The sequence below is a fragment of the Prionailurus viverrinus genome, chromosome B1 (genome assembly GCF_022837055.1).
Source record: "Prionailurus viverrinus isolate Anna chromosome B1, UM_Priviv_1.0, whole genome shotgun sequence".
NCBI lineage: Eukaryota > Metazoa > Chordata > Mammalia > Carnivora > Felidae > Prionailurus > Prionailurus viverrinus.
In genome coordinates, this window is record NC_062564.1 from 153,081,301 (window position 1) to 153,108,585 (window position 27,285).

A 27,285-nucleotide genomic window follows, 5' to 3' on the forward strand; every position below is an offset into this window, starting at 1 on the left:
CCTTTTCAGAAATGTAAACAAATCCAAACCATATGTCCCCATAGTTTTCTTTAAATATATGTTAATTTTCCCCCCCAAAAAAATGAAAGGGGAGAAAAAGGAAGAAAACAAAGAAAAAGACAGAAGGAAAGAAAAGGAAAAAAAAGACGCTTTTTTACAAATAGTAAGTTTTTCAGAGTATATAATGTCAGGTAGAACAAGGAAAAAAAAGTGTAAAAGGTCTATGCAACTTTTCTGTATTAATGAAGGGACCCAATAGACTTCTAACCCATCTGAGGGTCAGCCACCACTTTTACCAGTGGAATGATTACATGATAATAGATGGTATCACTAATGTTGTCAGATCTTCTGGGTCCCAGGAAAAATATTGTTTTGTTTTTATGTGCAAGTGTCCAAATTTTAATTGTTGGCAACTCATTATATTACTAAGCAGCTTGTGCTGGACAATGTAACATGTTTGCAGGCCTGATTAAACCTGTAGGCTGGCAGGTTTTCACATTTAGTGTAGCAACTATTACTACTGATTAGGCGAGGTGATGGGACAATGACTTTCTTGAGGATTATTCCAAGGACCGGTGCATTGAAGAGGACAGCTGTCTACTGATAAGGCAAAGTTTCCTTCTAATCTCCAGACTCTACCAGATTCTGTTGTCAAATTTCTTATACGTATCTTCAAGTTCTCTAGTCTCTTAAGATTATATCATTCCTTTATTTCAAATTAATCATTAGTTGGGCCTTATTCCATGTACCTGCAGTAAATTCAGTGCCTTGGACAAAGACAGCAAGCTTCTAAGAAATGCTAACGTTGTCTGGTCATTGCTCAGTGATCTTTCTCCCATCTGTTGTTAAAGAAACTCCTTTGTCTCCTCCAGCCACTTCTTTTTTACTCCAATATGCCTATCCAGCTAACTTATTTTAAAGCACCTCAAAAATGTGCCATGTTCATCTAAGGCAGGTGCTAGGTTGGAGTGATGAACATTCTCCTCTGATTACTGAGAGTAAAGGAATTACAATGCAGAAAAGGGCAACTAAATGAGATTTTTGACAAGAGATTTCAAAGTCTTGATCTGCTTTGACCAAGTAGAGGACTGGTAAATGTTACAAAATTAACAAAATATTTCATAACTTTTTCCATTCTCCTTCAGCTAAGAATGGCATATGAATTTGGTGATACTATTAATTTGGCGCTTGAAGGAAGATCCTTTCAAATTTTCCCCCAGTAATTATTGCCGCAGGACTAATATTTCTACATCGTTTCTACAGAAAAACGATGGGCAATTCACTGTGATTCAGCTTGTTGGCATGCTGAGAGGCATCGCTGCGGGAATGAAGTACCTTTCCGACATGGGCTACGTGCATAGAGACCTTGCTGCCAGAAACATCTTAATCAACAGTAACCTTGTGTGCAAAGTGTCTGACTTTGGACTTTCCAGGGTGCTGGAAGACGATCCCGAGGCAGCCTATACCACCAGGGTAAGATCTAACAGAATGCATTTCTGAAACACTAGACTAGACATGTTTAATTTTTAAAGGTGTTTAAAGGAAATAGTAAAAAGAACATTCCTCTCCCATAGGAAGACAGAGAGAAAAAGGGATGGTGGGAGGGGGAGATAAAAAAATGTAATCATTCTACAGGTTGGATAGCAGCAAATTTGTATATTAAACTCAAATAAGTAAAGTATTCACTGTATGGGTCACAAGATTTCATTTTTTTCCCCTTACAGATACTGAAAACAAAAACTTTGAGGTCAGAGTGAATACAACGCTTCGAAAATTGTACATACAGAGTTTTAAATGTAAAAGAGAAAGTTAGAGAATTTCCTAACTAAAACAAATAAATATTATATATGTATATATGAATATATAAACATGTATAACATTGGGAAGCTTAAACTCTCTGCACCACAGTGTCCTCATTTGTAAAACAAATACAGAAATGAAATATCTAAGCCTACTTTTTTTTTTTTTTAATTTTTTTTTTTCAACGTTTATTTATTTTTGGGACAGAGAGAGACAGAGCATGAACGGGGGAGGGGCAGAGAGAGAGGGAGACACAGAATCGGAAACTGGCTCCAGGCTCTGAGCCATCAGCCCAGAGCCTGACGCGGGGCTCGAACTCGCAGACCGCGAGATCGTGACCTGGCTGAAGTCGGACGCTTAACCGACTGTGCCACCCAGGCGCCCCTAAGCCTACCTTTTAAGGACTCACATGGTAGGGAATAAAATAACTATTTCTTCAAAAAGTTTTGATTCACTGGAAGTATTTTAATGCCTAATTACTTTCCTGACATGCTATATTAACTGCTAAGCCCACATTTATGGAAAGTTGGCCACTAACTCATATTGTCATAATTAGCATAAATCAGCACCCCTTTCCAGCAAAGTAATTGCTTCCTGAATCGATATGGTATATATCTGACAATTCTTTCTGTGGAAAACTGTGGGTATTGGTGTAAGAGAATTTTTGGAGCATTCTATGTATTGCACTTTTTGAGTTTGAATCCCTTATCATAAACTGTGTTTAATTCTAAATCTTTCAATGTCAAGAAAACATGAAGTTAAATATCCTCAATGTTCCAACTCCTTGTGAAGCTAAAAATTTATCATTGTATCATTTTCACTATAAGATTTGGTTAACTGTTGTGTCAATACAGAAGGACACTTTTGGCATCTCACATTTTTTTAAATTTTTTTTTAATGTTTATTTATTTTTGAGAGAGAGACAGAGTGCAAGAGCGGGGAGGGGCAGAGAAAGAGGGAGCCACAGAATCTGAAGCAGGCTCCAGGCTCTGAGTTGTGAGCACAGCTCAAGCTCACAAACTGTGAGACCATGACCTTAGCCAAGTTCTGATACTTAACCGACTGAGCCATCAAGGCTCCCCAGTCATCTCACATTCTTAAGACAGATATGTTACACATTGCTTATTTAATTCAATTATTTAAAATCACTTCTACTCACAGTCTAACGATAAACTCTTCATAGATTATAAGGCTTTTTTTTTTCAGCTGTTGCTTTGTGATTCATGGATATTTAGGGACTGTACTATACTGAAGTCCAAGAGTAACTTATCTAAGCAAACAAAGCCTTTTAATGGTTAGCTTAATAAATCAATAAATTAATTGATGGGATAACCCTCCTCTTCTATAGCTAATTGTCATTTTCATTATTTGCATTAAGTGAAACCTCAATTAAGAATTCCGTTGGGATTACTGTTACACTTAATAAACTTGGCCTAAGCAAGAAGGAGTTTATAGACAAATCCATTCCCAGTATGATTGGTTGATGTCTTAGTTAAATGCATAAAACAGATTTGTCAAGGTGTGTGTTAATGTATCATGCTGGGGGCCGGGGGGGGGGGGAAGCGAGGAGAGGGGAGGCAGAGACCCCAAGACCTTCAAGACTTACTCCTTTGAAATGGGTCATAATAGCAGTTTATGGAAAATCCGTATATTGAGAGATGAGAAGATAAGGGAACTTCAGATAATAGCGATGTCAAATATGATGGTCAGAGGACTGGGAGAAAAGTTCTAGGCTGAAGTTTAAAGTAATTGACAATCTATAATTTTAAGAGGAATAGTATAGTTAGTTATAGAATATAACTATAATTCTGTAATTATATCGTTATAGAATATCACAGTGACACACGGCCAAGCCTAATGATATAATCTTACCTATGAATATTTAATTAACAAAAGTATGTGTCAAGAAAGTCTTTTTAAAGTGGTGTTACCATATATCTAAGGAACAAATAATTTAAACATAGATTGAATAGTTCAAATTAACTTCAGCTCACAGAACAACTTCAAATGTTACATGAAGCTGTTATTTCCTTAAGTTCCATTTTTTTCCCTAGTGTATGAATTAAATCATTCCCTCTCTGCAAAATGGGAAGGCATAAGTTAATCTTTTCTGCAAGAAAATATTCAAATCCTGTACCCTCCCCCTTTAATATATTTTTGCTTATGGATGAAATGTTTGGTTTCCTAAGTTTGCCGGAAGGATATAAAAGTGTTTATTTTGTGAACTAAGAGGAAATCTACCAAACCAATTTTTTTTACCATGAAAAAACTCAAAACTTGATATCATGTCATAAATTTTTCCCTGCAATCTAATTTCAATAATTTTTAATTTGGTTAAATTAAGTGAGATACCTATCTATTAGGTAAAAACAAAAACAGTATGTAACAGAAAAAACACCAAAATATGTTGGCAGAAAATAAGAGAAATCAAGTCTAAAAGAAATTGCACAATGTCGGGGGGAAATATAATTATATCTGATTTTCATGTTCGTCTTACTGTTAAACTTCTCAGGGTTGCATTCAGCAATCAAGACTTTCCATTTATAATTCCTATGTTAAAGAAAGGAAGAAAAAAACTACCCTGGGATTTTAAGTCCTTTACTCTCTGTTAGAAAGTCATGAAAGTTTACCTTATTGATTTGCTTGACTGCCTGCTTTCCCCTCTTTGAGTTGCCATCCTGATACTGTAATTGAGATGTGGGTCCTGTATGTGTTCCAGTAGTCAAATAGAATTTAAACCAGAAACCTTCCGGACAGCCAATTAGTAGTCAGTCTACAAGTGCTTACGGGCTGAGGTATGTGAAAAGAGACTGCATGCTGTCAAACAGATTCACTTAAAAATGCTACATCTCTTTCTAGATCTTTCTAGTGAGGCAGCAATATCCCCAAATGTGCTTGAAGTATGTGGGAATTCTTGTATTCTTTTTCAATTTTAGGGAGGCAAAATTCCAATCAGATGGACGGCCCCAGAAGCTATAGCTTTCCGAAAGTTTACCTCTGCCAGTGATGTCTGGAGCTATGGAATCGTGATGTGGGAGGTTGTGTCTTATGGGGAGAGACCCTATTGGGAGATGACCAATCAAGACGTAAGTATGGAACTACTCTCCCTCGAGTTTAGAATGAAATGCTTTATTCTCTGAGTTGGAAGAAAGAATCTTTTTTCATTTCTCAAAATGACAGTTGCTTAAAAAAATGAAATACTTTGCTTACCCTCTGATCTGTTTTATTGTTGTTGAAATAGCCTTTATGCAGAAACTCAAAATGAGTTAGTACAAAAGAGAGTAAGTTACTGTTACATAAAAGCTTAGTCCCTTGCCAGACAGTTTTAGCTGTACTATAGTGATGGGTTCACTCATTTTATGTCAGTATTATTTTCAAAGATGAAGAAGAAGCCATCAGAGAATGAATACTGACAGCCACGTTTTCATGATTTGCATTTGATGAAGACAGCTAATACTCCAAACTGAAAGGATGAATGATTTTGATGTAATAGTGGATGCCTTTTAGGGGATAAAAATAATAATCTACGTTTTTTTTTTAATTTAAAAAAATGTAAGAAGAGTTGGACTGTCTAATATGGGGAAAAACAGATTTTTTTCTTACATGGAAAAATAATTCACACTTAGAATAATAGAATCCTAAAATTAAAGAAACTATGAAAGATTCTTCAAGTTCAGAATATTTATTATGTGATGCCTGACACATGGCTCTTTGGTCTTTGCTTTTGTAATTTTCCATTGTTACTATTCAATACAGCCTTCCCATTTTGGATCACGTTGAAATTTGATATTTTCCCTTCAAATAACAACAACTGTAAAAGCAGCTAACATATATTGAACCCTAACTATGTGCCACATACTGTCTTAAGTGCTTCATCAACTGTCTCGTTACTTCTTTATAAAACCAGTATATGGAGCAATCTTAACTCAACAGCATACTGATTTAAAACATTTATTTTTTTCCTCCAATTATTTCTTTCATCCATGCTCTGTAAAATCTCCCACTCCTATGCCTTCAGGGGTTATTAGACAGATCCTACAGCTCTTCAGCCTCATTTTGTTGAAACAACAGTCCCATGCCAGTAATTAAGTTTCAATTTCAGATATAAAAATTCAAGTCCAGTCTAAATCAAAGCCAATGCCATATCCATTTCAAAGTGTTTTCCACAACCACAAGGCCAGCCTGACTCTCGGTACCTAGCGAAGGAAGAATGGTCCCATTTTTGCTCCTCTTCCTCCTTTGGCAAAGTTTGTATCTAGATTTTTCAGAATTGCCCTTGATGGGTATGTAGAAAAGAAAGGGCAAGATTTTTTTTTTTTTTTTTGCTAGTTGTTGATGCCTCCACAGGTCAAATACCCAAACGTTGGTTCTCTAGTGAAGTATGTGTCGGAGCTCTTGAAAGGACCCCTGGGGACGGTCACCAGAGGAGGAGGGTGTCTTACGCCAACTTACTTCCAGGGTTCACCTCACTTGCTGTCTGCTCCCAATCTCACAGTCTCTTGCTGTCCAGTGCACATGTGTACTTCACCTGAGAGCGAAACCCATTCTGGTTGGATGCTCTGCCATTGTTCCCTTTTTGGACTACTGTTGTAGACTGCTCCAGCCAGCCTGCCTTCTTCCAATATCTCCTGGTGAGATGTCAAGGTCACACGATGGCTTTTCTAAGACTTATTTCATAGCATTCTTCTCTGATAAGTGACAGTAAATTGGGCTTAATGCATTCCCACCCCCTAACAAGCCTATGGCAAGGCAGTGAACCCTTTTTGTAGTTATCTAAAATTGCTACAATCGGTTTTCTTTGTGTCCTACTCACTTGGTTTAGGGGAAGGAGTGCTGGCTTATATTTCTCTAAATTTGGGAGAACATAGTATCTATTCACTTCAGCTTTACAATTTTAGGGCTAGTGCTGTTAAAAAAAACTGTATCATTGAATTCCTATTGTGCATCTCTCATTAGAGAGATGCTATTGTAATTCTTGTTTTGCAGTTAAGAAACTGAATTTAGAGAGATTAAATGACTTTCTTAAGGTCACAAAAAAAAATAATAAAAGTAGCACCAGAGATTTCACCATGATTCTCTAAAATTTTTGTACCAAACTACCACACTATCTCCAATTAAATCAATGTCTGCTTCTTCCCTTCCATTTTCAACCAATGATCCTAGATCAGCCATCTGGATGAATATAAAATCTTCAACTCAAATTCAACTCTGGATTTTTATAACCTGAAGGAAGACCAGACCTGTTTGCTACTTACTTTTCTCCAGATAAATGCCAAATGCTAACTTGAACTACCGAGCACTTCACAGTTGGCTTCTAACTTTTCTTAAGACTTATTTTAATGTCATTCTGTCCTTTAATTGTTGTGAAAGTATTTTATTCTACCATGCCAAGGAAAACATTGGTCCCTTATTTACCTAGTTAACTTCTTTTCAATTCTCATTCTGTAACTCAGAATTATTAGTCCTTCCCAGCTAGTGTATGATATGTGTAGCATTGTTATCTATATTATTGGCAATTTTATGTGATACAGTTGCATCTGTCACAAATAAAATTATAGGCTAGAGTAGAACATGATGGTATGTAAATGCTCATAGTGTTTTTGTTGATCGTGACTGGGCTTGCTCATGTTGGCAGTGGGGTTGGTTGCTCTATACTGGCATACCGTGGCTCTAATCCACGTGACCTTCATCTTCCTCTGGAGACCAGTAGACTAGTGTAGATGTGAGCTCATCTGTCAAGTGACTGAAGGGCAAGAATGATCCCTATTGCATCTCATCAAGTAACATAAAATTACATTGGCCAATCCAATGATCAGGCCAGTTGCAGTGGCCAATCCCATATTTAGGGCTATCACACTGCCTATTGTGAATGGACAATATAAAATTATACTAAGAGGGACATAGAAACAAGGAGGCATGAAGGATTTGAGACACTTTTTTTTTTCTTTCTGATTTTAGCCATTTGAGAGTTTTGATATACTCTCAGATAACTTTAATTCAAACTATTTAGAAAATAGGGGCGCCTGGGTGGCGCAGTCGGTTAAGCGTCCGACTTCAGCCAGGTCACGATCTCGCGGTCCGGGAGTTCGAGCCCCGCGTCAGGCTCTGGGCTGATGGCTCAGAGCCTGGAGCCTGTTTCAGATTCTGTGTCTCCCTCTCTCTCTGCCCCTCCCCCGTTCATGCTCTGTGTCTCTCTGTCCCAAAAATAAATAAAAAAACGTTGAAAAAAAATTAAAAAAAAAAAAAAAGAATAAAAAGAAAAAAAATAAAATAAAATAAAAAGAAAAAAAAAAAGAAAATAAAAGGGAGTGCTGATATAATATTCTCAGGAAATTATAATAAAAACTAATATTTTGGCTTTGACTAGGTTTACCAAGAATCTAGATAAGGTTTAAAGTAAATGATTATAAAATTGCAGATCTTTCTGTCTTCTTTTAATAAATTGTACAATAGATGCTATGTATTTTCGAAGCAGGTTCACAGTTGTTAGTAGCATTTAGCTTCTACATATAGCACTAAGTTTGATTTCCTCAATTGCTATCCAAATTTGTATTTAAGAAACATGACAGATCTGTATTTGAACACCATGATCACTGAATATTTCTTTGGAAACAAACTCTCAGAGAGCAAAATAGAAGTACTGATTTGGTGTTTTGAATGATATATCCCATAATCTCTACATTCCAGATACTATCTGCTTCTTAAAAGGCTTTGCATCATGAAAATATTACACTGCCAAGACATGCAGAATATTCTAAATCTCCCAGAGGAGATCTTCCACCATGTCAAGGGGACAGAATGCTGCAGTGGGTTTATTTTGATTTAGGATTGCCTCTGTCATCACAGAGAAAAAACATAACAGCACATCATAAAAATAAACCAGAATGATGAAGATAATTTTAATACCAGACCGTGAACTCTGATTCAAGCTTAGGAAGCTAAGATAATATCCTGAGGTCAGTAGAGGCTTCTTTATTGATAGCAAACATTTTAAATGGCAACATTTTTCTGAACTTAAAATCCAGACCCAAATAAAAAGAGACTTAATTGCATTGCATTTTAATACTTAGTAACAGTGTTTTACTCTTGCATTTATTGGGAAATATATGAATATGTAGACTACACTAAGCACATAGATTACAAAATGTTTTAGAAACTCATTTATCTGTTTTTCAGTCTTCTTATGTTAGAATTACTTTTGTTCTTTGTTCTTTTTTTGACTGTTTTCTATTACTATTTCTGCTGGCCTAGATCTTACTCTAAGGCAGGAAGAATTTTTGACCCCAAAAGGATGTCAGCCTACTTTGTACGGGGCGTGCCTCTCGTCCTCCTTCTATTCTTTGTTGTAATTTCTGATGGGACAAAAAAAGATACACATATCTTATATTTCTGAAATATTTTATGGTAAAACAAAAAGAATATTTTATGATAACACACAGCATGTTATAATTAAAGTGTGAGGAACTTAGGTCCCATATAAATACTGAAAATTACCAAGATTTGACAGTGAACAAATTATTTGACTTAATAGCCTTAGTATAATAATATCTACAATGAGTGTATTTGACAAATATTGGTCTTTGAAGATAATGTTAGTCTTGCAAGGATAATGCTGCCTGCCCTGAGAGAAAAGCAATTATTTTAGTGACTGGTAACCTCATTTCAACTCTTATCCCTTTGGAGTAAGCGATACATAAAGAAATATCCATATTCAGTTCAAAAGTCCTGTACCTTTCTATTTAACAACAATAGCAAAAACAAAAACCAAAAATCTTGAACTAAAAGCCAGTCATTTTGGAATCTATAACTCTTGGTCAATTTCAATGATTACAAAGGGAATGGACTTGAATAGAGGATTTTTAAGATGTCTTTAATCTCTCGAATGCTACTGATCTAAGATTGATGTACTAAGAAAAAGATATACTCTATATATCTTTAATAATATTGGAAACAGAAAATAAATCCTACGAAAAAAATGGGTATATCCAGAACTATTTCTTTGGTATCTGAGATTATTTCCAAGAATATATTCTTAAACTCCAGTCACTTCTGAAAAGCCTCATATCTCACAGTAACAAAATGACTCATGTGTGAGATTTCAAGTAAATACCTAGCAACATAGGCGCTCACACCTTAGTTAAACTTAATTCATCAAAACACACTGCTGATGCTCACATTCCGCCTACAAAATTCCTGCCACTCAGTTATCCAACTTACATTTTTACATCTCCTGTGATGAAGAATGCACTCCTTTCCAAAATAGCACATTTTAATTGTAGATATTTTTTTTTTCTTGTGGAGCAAGAAATCTGATTCCATGGAGTGAGATCTATAACTCTCCCAAATTATTTAGTTGGAAGGTAGTTATTTCTAATTCCAATGGTGAGACTTAGCATCAGGATGGGAAGATCACAGGTTTGCTTGCCAGAGAGACTTGCCTGTAAATCTTACCACTGCTACTTCTTGGTTGTGTAAACACAGGCAATTACTTAACCTTCTGGAGTCTCGTACATTTCATCTATAAAATGCATATAATAGTTCCTATCTTACAAATATATGATGATGATGAATATAGATATTATATGTACAATTTGTGGACTAGTAGCCTGGATCCATCTTTCATTCTTGGGGGTTAGCCTTTTCAGGCCACAGTTATTACAAAAGAGTAACAAGAAGTCCCAAGTGTATCACCTAGTGTTCGCAGTATTTTTCCCTGCCCCAACTGTGTGAAAGCAGCTTAAATGCCTTATGGATGAATTTATGATGTACTATGTGCAGTGGTTCCTGGAACCACCCTTGTACCAGCTAGCAGATTTTCAGAATGAGATCATGTTGACAGTTTGCAATCGACCTGGAGGGAGTATTTATACCATGTAAACAAGTAAATGATACAATATGTCCTCCCCCCACCAAGGAGAGCCTGTTGTTAAATATTTACCAGTACATCACTGAGTATTTGATACTCACACATTCTTCGCTAGGAAGTGGGTGCCCTCATTGAGTGATATGCTGTGTGGGATTCAGTGTTTGTGGATCAAGTATTGCAAAGCTTGTAATGGTGGTTGAGGCTCTGTGGGCAGCAAAAGCAAATCGTACCCAGAATAGGTATATGTACCTGAAAGGATGAAGCCACTGACCCTTACATGACAAAATGGGCCCAGTGAAGTCAACTGGCCACCAAGTGAATAGTGCCATATCGGGTGCTCAGTATTGAAGTTTCATGTATTAAGAGAAGCAGCATTTTTTAAATTGTGTTTAGACGACTGATTTACATGTCAATGCCAAGAAAACACGTAGCTTATAATAACATTTTAGATGTAGCCCATAGGAACTGGTGCCAGATAATCTGTAAAACTTCTGGTTGTCTGTTTCTTTTTTCTCTTTATTTCCTTTGTTTATCTCAACTGTCTACCTTAACAAATGTAATAGTAATAAGAAAGTCAATGGAGATTATGATTAATTTAGCTATACATTATAAACTGTGTAATAAAATGAATAGCCTGAATTGCACTTTGATATATTTCAAGCATTTCACAAACCACCAGAGCACTAATACATTCATTTCTCCCCCAAACTATGAAGGGAATGTAGTTAAAAATGAAAAACAAAATTCAATATGTTGGAATATAAAATCTCAAGTTATAGTTTAAATGTATTTTGAAGATAAATTCTAAAGATGAATTTAGAATTAAATTCAATGACCTAATTTCCTGGACCAAGTACTGACGTTAACTTAGAGACATGGTATTATATTTCTATTTATAAATTTGCCTGAAAATAAAGTTGATTAAGTAATATAGTCTAGAAATAACATCTCAAATCAAATAACTCATAAAATTCCTTTAAAACTAGTGGCTTGGTTTCATTTACTCATTTCACAGTCACATGTGAAGACTAGCTACTCAGTGAAAGAAAGACAATATTTTAAAAAGCATAGGTGTTAAAGAAAAAAGAGAGCTTATTGGTAGCAGCTTTGGGGAAAATTCATTATGAAACTAATCAGGTTTTAAATAAGTAAAAATCACTGTTCTCACTGCATACTGAAATATTTCGTGACAAACTGTATTAGGACATTTTGTTTTGGTACTCACGTTATTAAAGATAACTGCTATTGCTGTTATCATCAGCAATGGGAAGTCTTCTAATAAGCAAACTAATACATAAATGAACTTTTATTAATATATAATTATAAATAGTACTTTTTATTCTTTCACTATTCTTTTATTGATCACCAGTGAGAATAAATGTTTTCTCAAAATTTATTTAGCATTTTTTTCTTTTATAAATTTTTGATTAATATCTGTTCCTCATGAATCTGTTGTTTTATCATGTTATTTCTCAATATGCATCCACTTTTAACACATTAAAGAGGCTAACCATATGTTTTAGTTTTTGTAATAATTTCTACCATGGTTTGCCATTTAATTTTTTATGCTGTTTTTGAGTTAAGTTAACTAAAGTGGTAAGTGACTCTCAGGAGTTTCATTCATAGTTATTCAGTTATTTGACCATTTATTTTTTGGAGTCCTTGAGTCCTTGAAGTGCCTGAACTTAACTATTTGTGCTTGTCAGGAATTTTTATTTCATGCCCTTCCTGGGTAGATATATACCACACCTGGATTCAAGCTATAACCAAGTCATGATGACTCTCACATTTACATTTTCATCTCAAATATCTCCTGTACCCTAACCAGATTCCTGCCAAGTGTCATCTGGGTGTTCCCCATGCACTCCAAACAAAACAAGCCCCAAATTATACTTTTCAACATTCTCTCCCCCCATGAATGTGTTTAGCTAAAGTAAATAGTAACAACCATCCAGTGTGAAAGGTTTGAACTTAAACACTTTCTCTCTACCTGCTACCTCTAGGCCATAAAGTTCCCTTAAATATACCATTTCATCTTCTTTCTATGTGCTCCTGCTTTTGTGCAGGTGCCATTTTCTTTACCATTGAGAGACTGTTTCGTTCCAATCTTGCAAGATTTTTTTTGTAAATTTCCTATTCTAATCATCATATATATTTTTTCATTTGTCAAAAAAAATCTAAAGTCTTTCTCAAAAAATGTAATTAATAGTTAAGGAAATATCCACAACAGGAATTTGAGAACTGTGTTTATTATTATTGATTTGGGGATCACTTAAATATTTGAATTTTCTAGAATAAAACCTGCATTATGTTCAGAAGCATAAATGAATTTCTTCTGTAGTTAGACATTTTGATGGCAGCAGCAACATTATGAATGTTTTTGATGAAACAATTTCACAATTAGACAATACTCACATGTGTGGTTTTATTTAAAATCGATGATGTTTGTAATGCCTGTGCTACTTATGCAGTCATTCCAAATTCCTGACAGAAATCAGTAGATGATAATAAACAGCCAGACTCTGACATTATTAAATGATACATGAGACAGTTATGCTAATTTAGCCTTTGACTTATCCATCATTTACCCTCCAAAAGTCTCTTTTGAAGTAAAATTGCAGTTCTATTGCTTTAAAAAACGTGGATCTGCCCATAATTTTTCATTACAAAGACATTAACTTTTCAGAGAAATCACTAAAAAACTCTAATCCCTATTTGGTTCCAGAATGCAAGGATAAATAAATAAAACATGAACATTATTTTTATGTCAGTTAATGTTACAAATCACCCTTCATCAAGATTTTATGTAAAAATGATTACCACTTATTTTCTTTATAATATGTGAAGAAAATATCTTTTTACATTGTGATAACATATTTACTTTTTGTTATTGTTGTTTTATTTTGCAGCAAATAGAAGTAATCAGAGATTTGAGAGAGAACAATGCTGGTTATCAGTGCAAGAGTAAGACTAAGACAGAATGAAAGTTGGATAGTAGGAAATTTCTCAAGCTATTCTGTACTGTTTGTGGTGTTGAGTATGGCTCTGTTTTGCTTTACGCAGGTGATTAAAGCAGTGGAGGAAGGCTACCGTCTGCCAAGCCCCATGGACTGTCCTGCTGCTCTCTACCAGTTAATGCTGGATTGCTGGCAGAAAGACCGAAATAGCAGGCCCAAGTTTGATGAAATTGTCAACATGTTGGATAAGCTGATACGTAACCCAAGTAGCTTGAAGACGCTGGTTAATGCATCGAGCAGGTAAAAAGCCAGACCTGAGAGCTTTTCCTAATGTAGCTAATTCAACCTGATGCCATGAATATTAAATCAATAACATCATTTCAGTACACACGTTAATCTATGGATCTATATGACACTAATTTATTTAAATACAGTTTTTGCGTAATATTACTCTCTTACAATGAAATATAAATAATTAAATTAAAAGTATCTATGCCCAATCTACCAGTGTAAATGCCAGTTTCAGTAAAATGTTAACTATAGCCAAGTTCAGATAACATTATAAAAAACTCAAATGTGTGTATTTTCATGTGTTTTGGATCTCACATTAGTGTGGATGGGTCAAAATAAAATTATAAGATCATAGAGATAGCCAAGTGAGCACTGATAGACTTAAACCAGAGATATCTAACAATAATTACTCTTTGGTTTCTTTATAATAGACTTTAGTGTCTGCCATATTTTATAAACAATGACAACTCCTTTAGAGATTCTTTGCTCCTATCTGGTTGTACACAGATATTTGGTGAATCAACTTACTGTGCAATTGGAACAAAACTTAAAACTGATAAATGAATAAATTTGTGTGAACAAATGAGCATTTTTACTTTTTTACTTCTAATTTTTTTAAGTTTATTTGTTTATGTAGAGAGAGAGAGTGAGAGAGAGAGGAGAGGGAGAGGGAGAGGTGGGAGAGAATCCCTAGCAGACTCTGTGCTATTAGTGAAGAGCCTGATGACCCAGGGCTCAATCTCACCAACGCTGAGATCATGACCTCAACCCAAACCAAGAGTCAGACGCTTATGCGACTGAGCCACCAGGCGCCCCACAAATGAATATTTAAAACAATTTTTCTGAATGCACATGAATATACTTAAACAATGTTACATATTTGTAAAACAGGTTTTTCTCTTTGACGTGATAAATTACAGAATTATCCTCACAAAAAATAAATCAGTTTGACTCTGTACTTAAGAAAAATTGCCAGAATGTTATTTTCACTATATTTGAGTCAGATCTTTATTTTTACAAGAAGTGTAACCAAATTGGCCTCCTATTAGCATGAACTAAATGAGGAACAATCTGTTGATAAAGTTACATAAGTTCTATGATTCTGACATAACATTTGTTTATTAGGCAAAAAGTCATTTTTAAATACAAATGAAGAATGAAACTTCAACTTCTGTTCAAGCATCATTAACTTTCTGTAGTAGCAACTGGAGAATTTATCTTCTTAGTGAATATTCCTTATGTTGCTACTGAAATATCTGCCTTTAAGTTATTTATTGTCATGTAAAAATGTAAGCATTTCTTTCATCTACTTATTTGAATTATGTTGTCTAAAGGGACCTAAAGAAAAGAAATCATAAAGAGACATTTTGATGATCTAAATTGTGTTAGTTTATATTGATATCATTATAGATTGAGAACAGTTTAAGAGTCTCCAAATTTTTTTCTTTTTGTGTGTGTGTGCAATACATAGAATCATCTTGCTAGGTTTCATTTAAACAGATTTGGCTGAAGACTATAGCACTTACTAGCCATTTTTATTCGGTCATCTACAAATCCTAATTCTAGAAGATGTTAGCTTCCGGTCATTGTCTTAACCGGTATTTATTCTCACCCATGTCACAAAGCTTGGTGATTTCAGTAACCATGTAGATGATGTTTGAATATCTCTCATTTTTGGTCTCTAGCCTACCATGAACTCTCCTTCTCAGCGTCATGTTCTAGATTTTGCTGTTACTAAAAATTGCGACTCCTCATAATGTCAACTTCAAGATCCTACTCTCCAACTATTTTTTTATGTATTTCAACCTTCATAAAATCTTTGACCCCTATTACTTAAAGGCTACAAATCACAAGATACCCATTTATTCAGCCAATATTCATGTTCAGATTCATGTTCATGTCCACATCATGTCATCCTGTGGGGTAGGTGCTGAGTATACAGCATTGAACAACACACTATTGGAGGAGGAAGATATTGAACAAAATAAAAAAAAACATTAAAAAAGAACCTTGGCTGTGCAGCAGAGAGTGAGGATAGAATTTAGAGGATAACTCAGAGGCTAGAGTAGTTGGCAGATATGCCATGATGATGTCTTGAAGTAAAGTGGCAACAAGTGAGATAGAGAAGTGATCAGATATGTGATATATTGGAAGTAGAATGGATAGTACACATAATGATTGATTGTGAGGGGACTGAGGAGAAGGAAGGAGTGAACTGTTGTATCATATTCTAGAATGCGGAAGACTGCAGGAGGAATTGAATGTGAAAAAGATGACAAGTGTGGTTTCAGACATGTTGGGGCAATATTCCTATGAGAAATATGGAAGTGTAAGTAGCTACAGGAATACATGAGACACTTGGGCTGGGGGTAAAAATTGGAGAAAAATAGATGCCACTTGGAGCATAAAAATGGGTAAAATTACCTAGAGTAGAATTTTAGCCTGAGCTGAGAAGATACAGAGCCAAATTTAAAGCCAGGGAAACGAGTAATAGGCAAAGGAGGTTTAAAAGATGCCAAGGGAAATTCAATGTCCTGGTAGCCAAGAAAGAGAGAATTCAAAACTTTGTGAGACAACATAGGAATTCAAAAGAGAGGTGGTGGAGGTGGAGGTTGAAAATTTCTGAGGAGTCAACCATTTTGCAGATAGGAAATATTTATAGACTTCGGCAAAATAAAAATCATTGCTCACCACAGTGAGAGAAATTTTTATAGAATTGGTTTGGAAGGAAATATACTGGAATAGGTTGAAGTGTAAACATAGTGTGAGAAAGTGCAGAAACAATGAATCAAAAGAAATGTATTTGTCCTATATCTTATGGTTGAAATTTACCGAGGCAAATCCCCCTGATGGACATTTAAATTGTTTTTGGCATTCATTTCCACTAGTAAAAAATGGTACAAGTATTTTTTGTCATTTTTCCTAATCATTTACTTCGGATGTATTTCCAGAAATGGTTCTCATAATTGTATAATTATGATTATTGGACAAAAAATATGAGTCTAGTACAGCTAAGAGTATCTCTTGTTTGGTTAATCCCATTCAGTTTTCTAAAGTATTTGGGGTTACATTTTGTTTTAAAAATTCTATTACTCCTGGGCCAAGTTAACAAGCACATTTTTGTAAGAGTGTAAAATACAGGATAAATAACTTCTGGACTTCCTGAGAAATTAGCTTAAACGAGCATGAGTTTCTCTAGCAATGTCTAGGAACAATTGGGCTGACACAAATTATCCCTCATATCTAATTTTGTCAGCATTTTCTGTATTATTTTTATAAACAAAATACAATAGGAGGAAGTAAATACATCTAATGGAATTTTCAGCTAATGTTTTATATTACAGAACATTTACTTATTAAGCCATCATAAGTTTTCATTGACTATGAGTAGGAAAAAATCTGAATAGACTAAGTTTGTGTTCTATATTTTAAATTATTTTCTTCCATAAACCCAAAAATCCCTTGATAGTGAGCTAATATTACAATTTATAATAAGAGACATGAAAATGTTACTTTTAATGTTGATGTGCTCTGTGTTTTAGGGTATCTAATTTATTGGCAGAACATGGCCCACTGGGATCTGGGGCCTACAGATCAGTAGGTGAATGGCTAGAAGCAATCAAAATGGGCCGGTATACAGAGATTTTCATGGAAAATGGATACAGTTCAATGGACGCTGTGGCTCAGGTGACCTTGGAGTGAGTAATTTTTCTGATAATTTTTACATAATTGCTGGGGCGAGAAAAATTGTTTGGAATCCAATCTGGATGAGGTCAAGGGAAATCAGTTAACCTTTGCCCATGTGTGACAGCTTTCAAAGAAGCCTCTTCTTTTTTAGCCTGTATTGTTAACAACTGCATGGTTAATGCTACTTGTGGCCAGTATCTTTGCTTCTTTGCTTCAAACAAATAGCATTTGAATATTTGAATAATTGGAATAACAGCTCCTTGGCAAAATACTGGTATTTTGTGTTGTGGAAAAGATGTTTTCTTGATGAAGTTTTTATACTGGAACCTATGTTATATGAATGTAATTAAAAAACAAACTGTAAGCACAATTGGTGTGGCTAGTCCTACATAACAGCAAAACATATTCTTAAATTTGGGCTATGATGAATACCCGGGTAGCAACAGCTTAAACAAAGCTTCCCAGGCAGGAATCTCATTTAATCTCTAAGTGGTGCACCTTATATTCTTGTAATCCAAGGATATATTAGATTCTGCCTCTGATTTGTTATTTGGTACAATCTCAGTGGAACCAATTGTGCCCTTTTCTGTTTGCACGTTTAAGATAAAATTTATCAAATCTTATTAAATAAAAATCACTAGAGTTAAGCATTAAATTCTTTAAGGTTGTAAGTTGTTTGTATTTTATTATATACTCTGTATGTGTAATTATTTTAGCCTAATATTTGTTATTTGTGAAAATTAACTGTTGTTATGGTGGTTCCATCTAGCTTACATTAACATGAATAATGTTTTAACCTATGAATATGATGACAACATACTTTAAATTACCTACAGATTCAAAGGTTAAAATATTGTTGTAAGGATTAGAACATGGTAGAACATTCTAAAGCACTAAACCACAGTCCTTATTCCATTACTTCACATAATATTAACACTGAGCACTCACCATCTCTATTCTGGCATTCTTTGACTCATTGAACTCACTGCCAGTCCACACGAAAGGTAACAGGGTACCATCATTTGTCACCAGTTAATGTCACATTCTCAACATTTTTTATCCTCATCCCTATAATGCTGGACCTAAAATCACTACTCAGCATGCTCTCTTATGTTGCTGAACGTCATCTTCACCATCGCCTCCAAATTGTATCTATTTGATGACACGTATGCTTTGCCCATTATTTCTTTCAACACTCAAAGAACTCATTTGTGCTATATTTAAAATAGTAAACAAAATTTTGTTGATAATTTAAAACTATTTTTACATGATTGCTATTTAATTTTTCAGTAAAAATGGTCATTTTAATTTATTAAAGTCATTTGTCATTTTATATTAAAATGATACTGTAGGTATTTCTTCTACCCAATGTCAAATTACTTGTAAATATATAATAAAATTATTTGCATTAAATGATGTCTCTTTTTTTATTAAAATAGCACATATACCTATGTGTGTGTGTATATATATACATACATATATATATATATGTATGTATATATATATACATCCACTATCTTTTTGCTCCTCCCTTCACAGAATAATTTTAATCACAAATAATGGTTTTGCATTAACTACCTCTGTTTTACTTTATCTCTTTGGGGCCCCCAAATACTAGAAATATGTTGAATATCTTAGCATTGTATTTTAGCATTTCATTTATTGATTTTAATTATTTTCGCTCATCTTTATTGTCAGCTCCTCTATCCTCAAACTCTCATTTTGTATGTTTTGTTTAAAGACTTAAAGCCTTCTTCTCTCTTCTAATTATGGTTCTCCAACCCATTTCTATTCTCTGGTAGTTTCTATCTGATCAATTTTTCTCTACTTGGTTCAGTTTCTTCTCTTTGTCTCCATTACTCTGCTATCTTGTTGCCTCTGGCTATATTGCCTCTTTTCTGATATTTTGTCTTTTGATTCATTTACCTTAACCGGAAGAGTAAAGTGAAATTTGGAAACTGTGCTAAAATCTTCCTGTTCAGAGATGTTTGTCTCCATGTATCAGTTGCTTCAGACTCCTGGGCCAATAAACATATTCTTTACCATGAACTGAGCCAGCAAACCTCAAATCTAGTGAAGCTGATTCCTTGGAGTCCCACACCTTTAAATATATGTCCTCTTGTTCATTGTGGTTTTGACCACATTCTTCCTGTTTGGCAAGAACACATTTATCAAAATGTTATTTAAATAACTCACAGAACAGTGAGTAATCAGTTGCTTGTTTGGTCAGGAATATACGAAAAAGACTATCTGCATTTTGCTCGCCTTTTACCAAAATAATTATTAAAGGCACACGGCAAAGGAGCTGGGATATCAGCAAAGACAAAGACAAGCTCTTAAACACTTAAGATAATGATTTTTTACACATGGCCTTTACCCAATATTTAATACTAATTTTATGGAGGCTGCATATGCTATAATAATATAATAAATATTATTGTCCACATTATTGCCAAGGAATAATAGAAATTGAGAACTGGAAGTACACCTGTAATAAATACTTGGGGGGGTGCAGTTAAGATCAATTAATATAAGGCAAAAGATCAAATTTCCATATAATTAAATTAGAAAAATATGTTAGAGTTTATGCCATCAAATTTGTTCTTATATTGGGTTCAAAAAAAGGGAGAGAAAATATTACAATTTTTCAGAACTGCTGACTTTGATAAAAATTTTCCATCATAAAGGTTTAATTTTGTTTGCGATTTCTTTCTTTCTTTCTTTCTTTCTTTCTTTCTTTCTTTCTTTCTTCTTACTCTTTCTTTTGTTTATTTCTTGCCAGTAACATACATATATGGCTTAATGTGGAAAGAAAATGAACAGGTTAACAATCTTAGAGTTAAAATGTGTTCGGCAATATGGTTTTCAACTTTAGATGTTTCTGTCTGCCATCTCTGTGCCTAAACTTTGCTATTCTGTGTACAATACACAGAACAATTGTTGTGGCAGTAATGATGCAATCTGTACTATGGTGTGTAAATGCAGTGAATTGTGGTTGACAGGGGGAATTGTTAAGCTAGAGGTGAGTTGCAAATTGAATCCAAAAACCTGTATTAAGGACAGTATTACCGCTGCTTTTTAAACTTCTTGTCAGACCAGCACTGTCAACTTTTGATTATTCAGAAGATGAACAAAATCCAGTGAATTTAAATATTATGCCAATTGTGTGTAAACTGAAGAGGGTTATGTTAGTATCATTTATTCAAATGGGGTCTTCAACTACTAAAATGGAAGTTTCACAAATCTAGGGCCAAAATTTATGCACACCAATTCAAGCAGAGTTTTTATCTTATCAATAAAGACATTATGAAGAATGTATTACATACCTAAAATACACATGACAGTACTTAGTATCCTCTTCATTCTACATAATTAAGCTAAAGTTTCTAGTCCAACCATCACTATGTCTCATTCACTGAAAATCATGACCAAACATGGTTAATCTTTGCCAAATGTAAATGTATTTATCTTGTATAGTAGATATATAAATGATTATCAGGAATCTTTAAATGAACCAAAAAATTTCAAGCATACCATTAATGGCATGATAAAATTATGACAACAAGAATAAACACTGAAATTTGGTGAATATTTGTTAATCTCTCTTCTCCCTTCTCCTATCCAGCCAGTGTTGCTGGGGCAAATACCAGTGACTTGGCTAACAGGTGTGTAAAGCAGAAGGGAGGAGTAGTGAGGGAATGACTAATCCACAGATGGGTGAACTAAATCCTGAATAATCAAGGTTGTTCCAATATCAACTAGACACCTCTTGTTATTCTATGTTTTTCATTCTGCCATTTTAGTATCATAATATCAGTGTTTTCCATTGTTTAATATTATAGAGTAACATTTGAAAATATGCTGAAATGTTATTCCATCAATGCCAGTTCATTATATTTGCAGCTTTTCTAAAACTGATATTGCTTTGTTGACAAAAGCCAAGTTATTTTTTATGTAACAATACTCCTCTTATCATGTTTAAATTCATAAGCCTATGCTGAATCATAGTTTATCATCATTAGAATTGGCTTTGGGTATTACTTAAGATTACACATGATCATGATACATTTAGTGTAATACTTATAAAAGAGACACATTTATAACTTTACCTTGGGTAAAATTTCCTATATAGAAAAATGAGATGAGTAAAATAGCATATCTTGCATCATTTTCAAAAAACTTTTCAGCAAACACTGTAAGTAGAGCAGAAACTTCATTATCGAATGTTAAATACTTTAATTTTTAACAAATTTCTCTCACATTGTTACTGCCAGATTGACCATTCAATATGTACTTGGCAGTACAAGAGTAAAATAGGAATGCTTAGAAGTCATGAAAGTATGAAGCAAAACTACTTAAAATACATTAATGCACTTAGCAATATTGGAATAAACCTTTACTGAAAACATTTTTCTAATGCAATTTTAATTGTCATTTGTAATATAATTAGAAGAATATTAAATACAAGTTTTGAAGGAACTACTTTGCTGCCGAGAACAACTTTAACTTGCATAAATGATCTTATTTCTCTCTCACCTTTTCACTGAAAATCACACTGCATAAAGGTATATGGACATTGCATGCATTATACTCATGTGATTTTCTAAATCTCTGCACATTAATTTGACAGCTTTTGAAATGACAAGTCAGATTTTTAAAACATCAGCATTCCATTAAAGACACACATAATTTATGGCAATGTATAAAATGCCGTGTCGTGCTTTTATAATTCCATTTCTTCCATGGAAAGGAGGAGGTGGGAGGGAGGAAGAGAGAATTTCAGTGGTCTGACCTTCCGTATGCATCTTAGGGGATAATCATATTATAAGGTGACCTTGAAAGAAATCTTATATTTAACACACTGGAAAAATTTACACAAATTTAACTCAAAATCCAGATGTATGAAATGTTCTGAAGAAAGATTGTATTTGCCTATGAACACAAGCTCTATAACAGCATTTATTACTCAAATACAATTCCTCAAAACATGTGTTCTTTAGCAGGATATAGATGTCATAAAAGTTTTAAATTTCAAAAGCACTGAACCAGAGTCTTTCTTGCGGTCAAGTTATTTTCAGAGAATGAAGTTATACTTACGTATAATATAGCTACTATATAATTAAGAAAGGGAAATAAAAATAAGTCAAACCAGTGATTTGATATCAGTGAAACAACCAAGTTTGGAATGTGGGGTGCATGTATGCACATCACACACACACACACTTTAAATTAAGATTTCGGTATTATATATTCAAAATCCAGGCTGTTTCAGTGGGAAACCTATAATTTCTTTTTCAGGTCTTTCAGAATAAGTTGTGATGATTATTTTCAAAAGCTCATTCCTAATAATTGGTTTAGCCATATGAATTGTGCAGTCTAAGTATGTATCTATAGCATCAGTACTTTCAAATGGGTGTCAGAATCACCTGTGGGTTTATAAGGCATATGATAAAACATATGTTTTAAAACTCCATTTCAATTACTAATTATTTAAATTCTCTAGCAGAGAATGATTATATTCAGGTTAAGAAATTTTCATCCCTTTCACCTGACGTAGGTCCAAATTATGCTAGTGACCGGCCATGAAGTAAAATGAAATTGCCATGAAGTATAGATTAGCTCATAACTGAAATTGCCATGAGGTATAGATTGAGTTACCATAGCCTCAAAGAAGTATGTATTCAGCTTCCTTCATTAAATATTGTCTTTCTTTAGAATTTTGGATATTTGATGTTATAGCTACAGAGTTCTCATTTTACAGATGAGGAAATTATTGTAATTTAAAGTACTTTGTTCAAAATCAGATCTCAGAGTAATGAGAAATTTTTAAAGAGTACGGAATTTGGTATCAGGTTCCTGGTTTTAGTACTAGCCCTGACACCCACTAGCTGTGTCATCTACTCAAGTGATTTAAATTCTGTAAACTTCATTTTCTCATCCATGAAAGATAAACAGAAATCTATTATCATAGAGTTATGTATTTTTCCAGCATGTAGGAAGAGGACATCTTAATTGTCACTTATTATTTTTATATTAGTGTAATAGTTGTCAACTAGGGAAGATTTTGCTATTCAGGGGACATATGGCAGGAGTTTTGTCTTGTAACCACAAAGGGTCAACAGTAGTGCAATGCTTCTGGTATTTGGTGGATAGAGGCCAGAGATGATGCTAGATATTCTATAATGCACAGGATGGCCCTTAAAACATAGACTTATCTATCCCATAATGTTAACAGGGGAAAAGCTAAGAAGTTCTGATGTAGTTGAAAAGAGAAATTTATTCCCATGCTAGTCAGTAACTCACTATTTTATAGTCTATGTCATAACTAACAATAGTGATTTTGTTTCAAAGTAAATTTTTACTGTTTTCTTTTTCTTTTTGCTGATTATCTTCCATGGCTACCATTATAAATAAATATATAATATAATATAATATAATATAATATAATATAATATAATATAATACAATATAAATATATTTATTTTTTACACTGATGTCTTATAGTTTTAATATTTTCTCATGTTCAATTCTAAGAGAGAAAGAAGTATGTTGCCACCATAAGTATCAATTGCTTCTTTTTTTAGCTACTTTCCATTTCCTGAAACGCTCATAAAAAACCAATGAAACATAAAGGGGCAAAGAAACCTAAGATATTATTTAAATAAGCAATTATTTCCAATACTAATATAGGTAGAGCCTAAATACCCATTTCTAAAATTTCTATCCTCTGATAATTAAGAGATTTACTTGTTTCTAAAGCTATCCAATTTTACATATAATGATTCTAATGTCATTGTCTTCAATTCTAAGGAAGTCTAAGATAATCTGAAGTTAATACATTTACTGAATGCACAAATATTCTTTTACCATAATGTGTTCAATAAGGTAATTATCTGAAGAAATATAACATGGCAAACAGTTTGGTCACCTAAAAATCTTAAATTGTTATTTTTTTCCTATAATTAATGTTGTTATTTGCCAAACATACCTGAATAATTTTATTTGCCAAATATGTACCTCAAGGGAATAGAATTTCTGAATTTCCTATGAAATAACAATTAGGAACCATGGGCCCTGACCTTGAACTCCATAATACACTATTAATTTAGAAATCTAAACATTTATAATTTTCTTTTGAATAAGCTTGTTTAAAGGAAACAGTAAAAATATATCTTGGTTGAAAAGACTTTCTGATAGTGTGTAATCTTCAGAATGCTCTAAATGCCAAGAGAGCCTAGATATTATTTGGTAAAGGAGAAAAACTCTGGTATTTTGGGTTCCAAGTCAAAAATAAAATACCAGTAAAAACCTTGGTTTGCGAGCATAATTCATTCTGCAAACATGCTTGTAATCCAAAGCACTTGTATATTAAAGTGAATTTTAAGAAGCATTGGGTCAGTTGTGATCATGTGACATTCGGTATCATGTATTACTGGCATTGCAAAACATTGCTCCTTTATCCAATTAAAATTTATTAGAAATGTTTGCTCGTCTTGCAAAACACTCACAGAACAAGTTGCTCGCAATCCAAGGTTTTACATATTTGGAAGTGTTCTGATAGCAATGTAGTGATCATTATCCCATAAAGATAATCTGTTATATAAAATGATTGTACTGACTGAGTCATTTGAAGAGTATGGTCTTTGACTGCTTAACTGTAAAAATTTTAAAGTATATTTTATGCCTATTTCTTCTAGCAAAACAAAAAAGTTCTTGTTCCTGTTGTAGGTCCACATTTTCAAAATTATTCAATGAAATTGTACCTTCAATTTAAATATGTTATTGGTACACGTGCAAATTTATTTTTCCACTAATCTGTGCCACCAAAATAATGTCCAAAAGATGAGGTGGGGGGCAATTATATCTTATATCAGTCCTTATATTAAATATTTCTTTGACTGCAAACAGATTTTCAAGGTACAATTTTGAAGCCTGCCTTTGAAAATTGGACCCGATATGTCTCATATCGGATTGTATCATATCGATGTCTCATATAGGATTGTAATCTAATTAGCTTCTGCAAAATGTTTGTATCTTTGCCAGTGTGAAAGTATTGAGGTGTGCTACCAATTGAATCAATACATACATCCAATGTGTGCTTTCTTCATACAGGGATTTGAGACGGCTTGGAGTGACTCTTGTCGGTCACCAGAAGAAGATCATGAACAGCCTTCAAGAAATGAAGGTGCAGCTGGTAAATGGGATGGTGCCACTGTAACTTCCTTTTCATGTCACTTCGTCAAGTGAATGATTCTGCACTTTGTAAACAAGCCCTGAGATTTATTTTAACAAAAAAAAAGGGGGGGGGGGAAGGGAAAACTCAGTGATTTCTAAACCTTAGGAGAGCCTTGTTCAAGCCACAGAATTTGTAATCAGTGTTTTACTAAAATCTCCTTATCTTCCTCTCAGTGTCTTTGTTTTTCATGAAGCAAGTATAACCCGCATAGAATAAAAACATGAGGTTAAACATGACCTTATGTTGCAACAAAAAAATCCTTTCCACTACTTCTACAAAATTTTATAAATGAAAATATAGCTATATAGAGCACCTTTACAGACTGAATTAAGGCAGCCCCTTTCAAAACTTCCAAGAATCTACTTGAAAGGAAAAGTTTATAGCCATTTGTGGGCTAACAAAAGCTGCAATTTCCTGAAGTTTACTTCAAGTCTGAATTGTCTACATAAGTGTATTGAAGAGCAATATGGTTAGATAATTTCCTAATAGATACCTTCTTTTGTAATTTTAAAATGCTGTTACACAGCGTTAAGTTATAGAAACTAGTGTATAAATATGTTGCTTGATCAAGGACAAGTACAATACAGGGTGTATATTTATTTTTCTGTGTTATAAAATTTATGTTTAGTTGCTCTTCTAGAAACTATTAGGTAATAAATGTGTATATATTGTATCATTTGCTATATACCCAGGAATCAATTTAAGTTGGAGTTTCGTGTGTGATGCTTGCACATGCGTGCGTTACCATTCTGCTCGCATTTTTAATAGTGTTTTAATTTTAGCAACATACAGGAACGAGTGTTCCAGAGTGTAATAGGAATAGGAGAAATAGGGAAGCAGTAAAACAAAATTGAACACAAGCTTGTGTCTTTCTTCCTCTCATATATCCAAAAGCTACTAAATCTCTTTATTCACTAACGGGAAATGTCTATAAGATTAAATCCCCTTTGGCTTTTTGAAAACACTTTGTGATATCTGTGACAATGCAGTTCTTCTAGCCATTAATCTTGCACCCCTGTAAGAAATTTCACCTTTCTGAGTCCCAGAAAATACCTTGTCAAGCAAAGTTGACACCGAAGGGCACATTTTCAGCAGGATGTAGAAGGATTTAACTGTGCAGGCTTCTGTTAATGTTGTTAAATCCAGGCACATAGCACTAAGCATTACCCCTAAGTGTTAATCCTTTGTAACCATTTCCCTTGTGGTTCAGCTGTAGACATTTTGATACTAAGGCAGCAATGGAATGATGAAATATATATATATATATATATAGACACACATTTCCTTCAGAATTTTCTTTGTTTCAAGATTTAACAAGTTTTATTTGTTGGTGGCTGTTTATTCATTTGGTAATTTCATCTTGTATTCAGTTTCATCAAATCGAATTTACTTTGACAAACCAGTCCAAAGTATTATTTAATTGGCTTTATTAAGGAACTTAAGATATG

At 33.9% G+C, this 27,285-nt stretch overlaps 1 protein-coding gene across 3 annotated transcripts in view; it reads left to right on the plus strand.

The window, feature by feature from the left end:
• Window positions 1–26,003, plus strand: part of EPHA5 (EPH receptor A5) — a 351,005-nt gene extending 325,002 nt beyond the window's left edge. For 2 of the 3 annotated variants that reach the window (XM_047857341.1, XM_047857340.1), the window contains 5 exons: window positions 1,264–1,473; window positions 4,737–4,886; window positions 13,730–13,923; window positions 17,457–17,612; window positions 25,714–26,003. In XM_047857341.1, the coding sequence (XP_047713297.1) occupies window positions 1,264–1,473; window positions 4,737–4,886; window positions 13,730–13,923; window positions 17,457–17,612; window positions 25,714–25,819 (816 nt within the window). In that variant the 3' untranslated portion in view covers window positions 25,820–26,003. The remainder of the gene's footprint in view (window positions 1–1,263; window positions 1,474–4,736; window positions 4,887–13,729; window positions 13,924–17,456; window positions 17,613–25,713) is intronic. The other variant, XM_047857338.1, reaches the window with a different exon arrangement.
• The last annotated feature ends 1,282 nt before the right edge of the window (window positions 26,004–27,285 follow it).